General features: G+C 46.8%; 1 protein-coding gene across 1 annotated transcript in view; it reads right to left on the reverse strand.

The window, feature by feature from the left end:
* rgs3b (regulator of G protein signaling 3b) overlaps positions 1-7,325 on the reverse strand; it is a 13,201-nt gene extending 5,876 nt beyond the window's left edge. Inside the window, exons 1-8 of the mRNA XM_083673076.1 lie at positions 6,984-7,325; positions 4,682-4,763; positions 4,377-4,482; positions 3,487-3,856; positions 3,241-3,280; positions 2,708-3,012; positions 1,829-1,909; positions 109-220 (exon numbers count right to left, since the gene is read on the reverse strand). Coding sequence (XP_083529202.1) covers positions 109-220; positions 1,829-1,909; positions 2,708-3,012; positions 3,241-3,280; positions 3,487-3,856; positions 4,377-4,482; positions 4,682-4,763; positions 6,984-7,037 — 1,150 coding nt within the window. The 5' untranslated portion in view covers positions 7,038-7,325. The remainder of the gene's footprint in view (positions 1-108; positions 221-1,828; positions 1,910-2,707; positions 3,013-3,240; positions 3,281-3,486; positions 3,857-4,376; positions 4,483-4,681; positions 4,764-6,983) is intronic.
* Positions 7,326-10,000: the final 2,675 nt, after the last annotated feature.

A 10,000-nucleotide genomic window follows, 5' to 3' on the forward strand; every position in this document is an offset into this window, starting at 1 on the left:
AACTGTTCACCTTTTAGGTTGCATCCTAAATTATTCAAGCTTAACTGTGTGTGTGTGTGTGTGTGTGTGCGTGCGTGCGTGCATGCATGCGTGCGTGCGTGCACTCACCATCACGCAGGCGGAGGTGGTGGAGGTAGAGAGGACTCTGTAGGACGTTGCAGTGGTCAGCCTCGTCCTCCCTGGTCAGCAACATCAGGTCTGTGTAGAGGAGCACCGTCACCTGCAGGGGGAGACAGAGATCCAGAACACGGCTGGTTCAACCACCGCTGCAGGACTGGAGACACAGAATCAACCCGGCTTCTTTTCTCTTCCCTGGACACCTGAGCTGCTCCTGGCTGCAGGCGGAATCTCTAACTCTAACCCTCTCTATCAGACACTGTGGTTGTTTTTAACCAGATGTGTTGGTGATCCAATCACTGACAACTCCCTGCGTTAATGATGTAACATCGGCACAAGCTGTTTCACTGAGGAACTGATGTTCAGGGGAGTGAGACGAAGATTGGTTCAGTGCTTTAGAGAGGAACAGCTGGGGTTAGTCTGTGTGTGTCGTGGTGTGTAACTTCATAAGGAACAGCTGGGGTTGGTCTGTGTGTGTCTTGGTGTGTAACGTCATAAGGAACAGCTGGGGTTGGTCTGTGTGTGTGTCGTGGTGTGTAACTTCATAAGGAACAGCTGGGGTTGGTCTGTGTGTGTGTCGTGATGTAGCATGTTCTCCACTGACAGAGCTTCCCTGGGTTAGTGGAGCAGCTCTCTCAGAAACACTGAGGACTCTATTATTCATAACATGGCTTCTCCTGTCAACTGTAATAAAACACAAAACACAGGAATACATATATAATAACTAATTATATAAATAAAAGGAAAATAATAATGAAAAATATAGACTATAAACAATAAAGGTGACAGATTAATCTGAAAAGCTCTGTTTAGTTGAGAATACAGGCCTAACATAAACATATGGGCCTATACCAAATCTATGAGGACGTGAAACTCCATACTCAGCCATATTTAATCCAACAATCCCCTTGTATATCACTACATGTTCTGAAACGTCAGCACACGCGACTATTCTGTTATCATATTCTGCAAATGTCCATTTTAGTCACTCTGGACCTTCTTCTGTCGGTCTGTATCCGATGATCTTCTGAGCGTTCTACATCTTCCTTACATCTCCTGCAGCCTTCCATTTCTCAGAAACGCTCTAGGGTAACAGATCTGTGTGTAGCAGGTAGAGTTTCCCTTCCTATCTGCCTACTCTCTCTCTCTCTCTGGTCCCTACGGAGCCTCACAAGGCTCAAACTACAGACCTGACGGGGGGGAAAAGTCAATTACGGTGAAAACTGATGCTGTTTTAGAAAGCATACAGTAGAGGTGACCTTCAGAGTGGTTCATAACATGATTTGAGACATTCAAGCCAGAAAATATGGTTTCTGAAGAGCCCAATAAATTACTGTTGTTGTGAATCACTGTGAATCATTCCAACTCCTGTGTTTACATGGGGTTACTTACATAGGAAAACCTTTTGGTTTAGCACAAATCGCAACAGGGAAAGATAGTTTTGAAGAAAATGAGTTTGACTGAAGGGTTAATCCAGGTCTGTTAGCTTGACTGAAATGTTAGTTTGACTGAAGGGTTAGTTTGACTGAAAGGTTAGTCCAGATCTGTTAGTTTGACTGAAGGGTTAGTCCATTTGTCTAAATAAAAAGCACTTTACAAATACATTTGATTTGATGACATTTGATACCATTCCTCATTCCATCCCATGCATTACAATGAGCCCGTCCTCCGATTTCTACTTCCACCAGCCTCCCCTGTCGTAGAACAGTACCTTGATAGCCAGCAGTTTGCTCTCATGCAGGACCATCTCCTCTGACAGCAGCAGAGTTCTCTCAGTGCTCAGGTCCAGCGGCTGGAAGACAATAGCATCACCACACCTGTCAGTCAGAGTCTACCACGTCTCTCTAAACAGACACAACAACACAGTCTGCTCTGGACGTCTGTAAATAAAAGTCAGTTTGACATTGACATGCTGCTGTTCAGCATTAAGAAATCATTTTCATCATTGTCATCGTCACATGACTGCTGCTGATCAGCAGTCCTAGAATGTGTCCCTCCCCTTTCCAGACACCTCTGTCAGGTCAGCCAGAGGACAAATGTGATTGACAGCAGCACAGACCAATGAAACAGTTGATGAGTAGATGTCTTGTCTGTTTCTGTTCATCATTGAACAGAGCAGTTCGACAGAGCAGTTCGAGGGCCACACTGGAGAAGGGTTTCTGTGATGCAGATACGGTGAGTATTGGAAAGAGGACACATTTTGTCTTCTTTTAGCTCTATACTCCAACATCTTGAATTTGAAATCATACTACAAGGTTAAAGTAGAGATTATCACATATTATTTTCTCCAATCTAAAAAAAAAACATTGCATTACAGCTGAGAATTTCTACTTTGACCCCATAGTAATTGATTTCACATCCAAACAAGTGGAGTATAGAGCTAAAAGAAGACAAAATGCTTCCTCTTTCCAATACTTATGGAGGGTACCATCCATTTAAAACAAATCAAATCAAAATCAGACTGCTGAAGAGAACCAATGAAACAGCTCCTCACAGCAGAAGAGAACCAATGAAACAGCTCCTGACAGAAGAACAGATATTGAAACAGCTGATGAATAGAGCGATAATGTGGAAGAGGAAGAGGCGGTACCTGGACGAACACGGGGAAGATGAGTGTTTTGGGCGCCAGCGTGACGCGTGTCCCGTAGGTGGAGCAGGGCAGGTGTGATTGGACGATGGTGCAGTTCTGGTAGTTTCCGTAGCTGTGCTGGTAACCTGACATGGTGGAGGTGCTGCTGATGATGGATCGCCGCAACGGCACGCCCCGAGCCTGAAGACCAGAGCCCTGGAGGAGACCAGAGCCCTGGAGGAGACCCGAGCCCTGGAGACCCGAGCTCTGGAGGAGACCAGATGTCTGTTGGAGGCCTCTGGTGGGATGGGTCTGATACAGCCTCCCTGGAGAACCCACGGACAACACGTCAGAAACTAGTCTCAAGTCTCAAGATGTTCTACGCTTATTGTAAAACATCATTGCATGAAATGTATGACATGAAATGTTTTGTACATGTTGAGGACAACACGAAAGTAAGTCTAAAACAAAATCAACAAATAAAAGCATAATAAACAAATCCACTCTGTCAGTGTCAGGCTGTTATCACGTCTTTAATGTAAACCATGTCTTACCGAGTGTCCCGTTTCTGTCTGGATAAACAGGCTGTAATATCTGGAAGGAGAAGAGCGATAGTCACGATGTGTAGAGGAGGAGATCACATGTTCCTCTTAAATATGCATGAAGGTCAGAGCCGTAAAAGTGCTCTCTCTCTCTCTCTCTCTCTCTCCAGGCTGACTGATATCTACAACCCCCTAATCTATAATCCATCATCAATCCATAACCACTTAATACATAATCAATAACCAATAATCAATCACCTGACTTCCTGGATCGACGGGGGAGAGGATGATGTAATTGTCCCCGTTGGAGGAAGTGACACGCGTGCCTTTGAGTGTCTGCATCCTGGTCTTGTAGTCCGGCTCCTCCCTCTTGGAGTTGTCCCTCCAGAGAGAGCTGAGCCCCCCAGTCTTGCCCTCGGCCCCCCGCCCCCCATGCCTCTTCCTCCCCAGCCTGCCGTGGGAGGGGTGGGACAGCAGAGGGGGGGTCTTGTCTGGTTTCTTCCCTGAGGGAGACACCGTGTCGTAGGCCGAGGGCTTGTAGGAGGGCCGGTGGATCAGACCCTCAAAGTACGGCTTCATGACCGGCACTGTCCTCCACACCACCACCAGGATCTCACAGGGACAGGTCCTGTCAGGAGAGAGAGAGAGGGAGAGGGAGAGACAGATGAACATGAGAGAGAGAGAGAGAGAGAGAGACAGGTGAACATCTGAAATAGATTTCGACCAGTAGATGGTTTAAAAACTATTTAACGGATAGAACGCAATATATATCTTTTGATGGTGGTTACAGTATATAAACAATATTGGGTCTTCTGTACAAAACTGTAACCTCCATTTGTATGCTGATGATAATGTTATATATTATGTTGCCATGAATTGTTGAACAGGCTATTTCTGAGCTTCAGGCTGCATTCACTGCTCTTCAGAAAGCCCTTGTTAAATTGAAATTGATACATAATTGAACGCAAGAAAAAACAAGTATATATTATTTTCCACATCACAGATTAATGCATCTGATGATTTATGCATATGTATTTTGGGTTGGAAGTGTGTAGTGTAGGGTGTAGTGTGTAGCGTGTAGTGTGTAGGGTGCAGGATGTAGGGTGTAGGGTGTAGCGTGCAGTGTATAACGTCTAGCCCGGTGGTACCTGATAGCATGGGCTAGGTCCACACACTTCCACTGCTCTACTGGCAGACCGTTGAGCTGCAGGACCGTGTCACACTGCTGGAGACCAGCCTGGTGGGCGGGGCCCCCTGGAATACAACAACAACAGAGTCAGCATGACAGAGGGACAATAATAAACTAATGAAAAAGCAACAAATATTATATAATAATGCTACATTACAGGTACACTGTGGCTAGCTAGTCCCTTACCTACAGACAGACAGACAGACAGACAGACAGAAATACAGGTATTATCTACAGACAGACAGACAGACAGACAGGTGTTACCGGGGTCAACAGCCTGAACGCGGACGGGGGAGTCGGAGCAAATGGTGAAGCCGAAACCATCTTTACCTCGGAGGATGGTCACCTGACAGGAAGAGGAACACGACATGATGACTACCATGGCCTGAAGACCTGTGTTAGATCCCTGGGGTAATGCATAGGCTTTAGCTCGGTGGGCTAGGCAGGGGTTGGAGCCCAGGCGGGGACGATAGCCTCTTCGCTAACTCTACGCTACGTAGTGCAGAGCAGTGACTGTATCAGCACAAACTAACGGCACACACACACACACACACATACACACACACAAATCTCATATGTGCTTAATAGTGACTATATCAAATCACCGTTTATGAGACAATGAGAATCCTATGATGAGAATTAGGTCTCCTCTAAATCCAAGGGCTTACGTAAAGCCTCCTCCCCTGCAGCAGCTCTACTGCCCCCCCCCCCCCCCCCCCAACACACACACACTCCCCTGCAGCAGCAGTGTCAGTAACCTAGCTACTCCCCAGCAGCAGTGGAACTCTAGCTGCTACTCTTGTCATCATGGTAGCAGAGTGGCTGGAGTGACTGTGTCATATCCTGCACACACACACACACACACACACACAACCCCCCCCCACCGGAGTAAACACTCGGCCCCCTGGGAGTTTTCCCAGGACAAAGGCGTGAAGCCCCGGCGACGGCCCCAAGCAGGCTGGGATATTAAAACATGTCTGCCACTCCGCTCCAGCCAATCAGAGAGCTCCGCTCCACGCCGTGCTGAGACCGGCCCAGGGTCAGGCTGCGTTGCCGGGGGAGATGAGAGGAGCACTGTGGTTGGTTGGCAGGCAGAGGATCATCTTCATCATCAACCCCAGGCTGCTGTAGGCTACTGACTAACTGCAGTGTGTGTGTGTGTGTGTGTGTGTGTGTATGTGTGTGTGTGTGTGTGTGTGTGTGTGTGTAGCGTAGTTTCTGTGTGTGTGTGTGTGTGAGCATAGCCCATCTGTGTGTGTGTGTGTGTGTGTGTGTGTGTGCATGTGCAAGTGTGTGCGTGTGTGTGTATGTGTGTGTGTGTATATATATGTGTGTGCTGTTAGTTCATGTTTGGACAGTCACAGTCAGGATGTCTAGAGGCTTCAGCTCAAACCACGGCAGCAGATCCAACATGTCAGGTCTGATGTGCCTCTATTCTCTGAACACAACCACAGCTGCTGCTGCCAGGCCTCCTACAACACCACAGGATAGAACAGAACACCACAGGATAGAACAGAACAGAACAGAACAGAACAGAAGATAATAGAACAGAATAGAACAGAATAGAATAGAATAGAATAGAAGTGTATGTCATCTCAACATGAACTGCTGATGATGATCTCTGATAGGCTGGCTGGTATACAGCCTCACCTGGACCTCTACATGCCAGGGGAGGCTGGTGGAGGTAGACATCGGAGAGTTAGGGTTAGGGGTTAGGGTTAGCCTAGGGAGTTGGAGGTAGACATTGGAGGACACATCCAATTTCTACCTCCACCAGCTTCCCCTGGTACACACACGCTACCTCTGGTGTAAGCAGTAGCCTGCTTCAGCCTGCAGAAACATACACTTTTAATTCTCTCTGAATAATTGAGCGGCTCTGAGATACATATTCAGATCAACTCCCTAAAGGATGGGGTCAGAGCACTGCTGTCACACACTACTGACTGACACACACACCTCACGCCAACCTCTCTACTTACCACACACACACACACACACACACACACTACATTAAACACCACACACACACATAAACATACACACATACACCATTGGCAATATTGAAGTTATACAACAAACACTCCATAGAAGCTAACAATAATGTCACACTACCCCCTCTACCCCTCTCTACCCTCAACCAGCGCTACCCCTTTCACTACCCCTCTCTACCCCTCTTCATTACCCCCTCTAACCCTGTCTACCCTCAACTAGCGCTCTCAATCTCTCCCTGCATGCTACCCCCTCTACCCCCTCAACCCCCCTCCACCACTGCCTCTACCCTCAGCCCCCCTCTACCCGCTTCACTAACTCCTTAAACCCCCCTCCACCCTCAACACCCTTCTACCCCTCTCTATCCCTGCCTCCACCCTCTACCCCTGCCTCCATCCTCTACTCACTAAAACCCCCTCTACCCCTGCCCACCTATCTACCCCCCCACCCCTGCCCCCCCCTCTACCCCTGCCTCCACCCTCCCTCTACCCCTGCCCCCCCCTCTACCCCCCTCTACCCCTGCCCCTACGCCTACGCCTGCCTTGCCCCCCTCACACCTGAAGACGAGGCCACCCACCTGGGGTAGATTCCGTCCGATGCAGACCCTACACAGCCCGTGGATAGTATGCATGGCTCAGCCCGGCCCGGCCTGGCTCAGCTCAGCAGAACTAAATGTTGGTACAGGTGTGTATGTCCAGCAGCATTGTCAACCGTCAGGAGTGTAGTGTGAATGTAGTAGGGTAGTCTCTAAGGTAGTCCCAGTCTCTCCCAGTGCTGTAGGGTCGTCTCTAAGGTAGTCCCAGTCTCTCCCAGTGCTGTAGGGTAGTCTCTAAGGTAGTCCCAGTCTCTCCCAGTGCTGTAGGGTCGTCTCTAAGGTAGTCCCAGTCTCTCCCAGTGCTGTAGGGTAGTCTCTAAGGTAGTCCCAGTATCTCCCAGTCTCTCCCAGTGCTGTAGGGTCGTCACTAAGGTAGTTTGAGTCGTCTGTGCTGGAGGCTAGGCTGTGTGAACCGTGTATGTGTGTGTGTGTGTGTGTGTGTGTGTATGTGTGGTGTGAACCGTGTGTGTGTAGTGGCTCCTGGGAACTGAGTGGAGGAGAAGAATGACAGGAAGCCACCTCTCACCCCCCGCCTGCAGACGGGCAGCATGGCGGGGCGCGATAAGACACACACTTCCTGCTGCACCGCCACCGGAGCGCTACACACTGCCACCGCACACACACACACTTCCTGCTGCATCGCCTCCGGAGCACTACACACTGCCACCACACACACACACACACACACAGCAACCATACCCTCCCCCGTGAGAATCACAGACCTGGACACAGAGGCTATACACACACACACCTCGCATACACACACACTGAACTCATACACACTGTACACACAGACACACAGCTTGTCAACACTAACAATACATCCATTCACTTTCACATCTCACTTTCACAAGTGTAAAGCACACTTTGTTTGAAGTGCCATCATGGAATGAGTGATGATGTCATGTTGTTAGAAGACTATGTAGTACATCATCACTTACACCATGTGATTAGAACAGCAGATTACATCATGTGATTATTCCTGGCTGAGGGCACCACAACACAGAGACCCTCTCACTGAGAAGTGATGCTTTGTGACTAAGTGATTCCCAGGAGCAGAGGAGGGGCAGGCTGGGTGGTTGGGTAAATTCAGGGTTATTCTGGGTAATTCTGGGTAATTTTGGATAATTGTGGGTGGTTCTGGGTAGTTCTGAATAATTCTGGGTAATTTTGGGTGGTTCTGAGTAATTCTGGGTAAGTTATTGTTATTTCAGGGTGGTTCTGGGTAAAGTTGTTTTGGGTGGTTCTGGGTAGTGTAGTTCTGGGTGGTTCTGGGTAGTGTAGTTCTGGGTAGTGTAATTCTGAGTGGTTCTGGGTAGTGTGGTTCTGGATAGTGTAGTTCTGGGTGGTTCTGGGCAGTGTAGTTTTGGGTGGTTCTGGGTAAAGTAGTAGTGTAGTGTAGTAGTAGTGTAATTCTACTAAAGTAGTTCTGGGTAGGGTAGTTCTGGGTGGTTCTGGGTAGTGTAATTCTACTAAAGTAGTTCTGGGTAGTGTAATACACACAAAAGAGAGAGAGAAAGAAAGAAAAAGAGAGAGAGAGAGAGAGAGACAGAGAGAGAGAGACAGAGAGAGAGAGAGGGAGCGAGTTATATATATAGAGAGAGCGATATTGAGAACATTACTAGTATGTGTAGGATGTAAGCAGCATGCTAGCAGGTCATTGATGCTCTAGTAGACATAATGCTCAGGAGGGCAGAACGCCACGGGTCAATGTTCATTACAACCTACAGTATCAGTTCACTAACAAGCTGCTGCATGTGGAAACGATAGCGAACACACGAAGGTTCAAACCCTTAGGCCATACAAACTTGATTCACAGATACCCCGCTTCACTTTTTTCAAACATAAAAAAAAGATGATAAATAATTATTAAATGTGGTTAATGCATCGTTTTCTGATCGGGCCGACTGGGTGAAGTAGGCGATCGCATAAGGCCCGGTTATTATTTTCGCCACATATGAGCCGCACAATCGGGGCGCTTATTGCTTCAGAGACCCGTCAGTGAGACGAGCGACACAGCAGCTAAGGCGTGAGAGCCGACAGCGGAGCGACGGGAGAGAACTCAATGTTAGGAGTCTCAGAGTTAGTTTAGATGTATTTATAAAGCAATACCTGATTAACTATAGTTTTCATATTTTGTAGCTCAACTAGCTTACAGCTAGCTGTGTTTAGTGCTGTTCAACTTCAGATAAACACACTCGCTGGCTGAGGTCCGACTTAAAGGGCCAGTATTGTATTTTAGGAAAGACAGGGATTATTTCATCATTAGGCTACAATTGAATATGCTTTCTAAGTTTCATGTCAAACATGGCCCATGTTTAATTAGCAGCATTTTTATTAAAGCCACAGTCTTGTCATTTTCCCAGTCATTTTAAATAATGTACACTGTATAGGCCTAGGTTTAGATAAATATGATTGATATCATAATGAGGTATTTACAACTGTTTTTCTTGTCTAGGGACCTTCATTCATGTGAATGTATTTAACAAACAGACTGAAATGTAGCATCATATTTCTCATACTTTTCACATTTATCCATCTATGATTCTTTTTTTTGTTTTTTGGGGGGGTCTCGCTTTTCTGATATGAAATCCGTTAATTTAACAAATAATCAAGTTTGCATGGCTTAAGACAATTATTTTGATAGTGTATTAGTAATATCCAATTCAAGGCAGAAACATTATGCATAATCTCATTATTATGCATTCTCGTGTATCTTCTGTCATTTCCTCAATAATGGTGAAATTATTCAACTGAAAATAACGACATCAAATGAATTCAGCAGCTCTAGGGTTGTTTCCTCATATCTAACAGTGTGTGTGTGTGTGTGTGTGTCCATAATGAGCAAAGTGCACATCATTCATAATTTATTACCTACTATGAATGCTACAGTAGTATGAATGTTTGATAAGTACTTTAAATGTTTAAACTAGATATTCACATATACACAAACACCCACACACCCACACACACACACGTGCACACACACACACACACAC

Source organism: Argentina silus, assembly GCF_951799395.1.
Source record: "Argentina silus genome assembly, chromosome: 7".
NCBI classification, from domain to species: domain Eukaryota; kingdom Metazoa; phylum Chordata; class Actinopteri; order Argentiniformes; family Argentinidae; genus Argentina; species Argentina silus.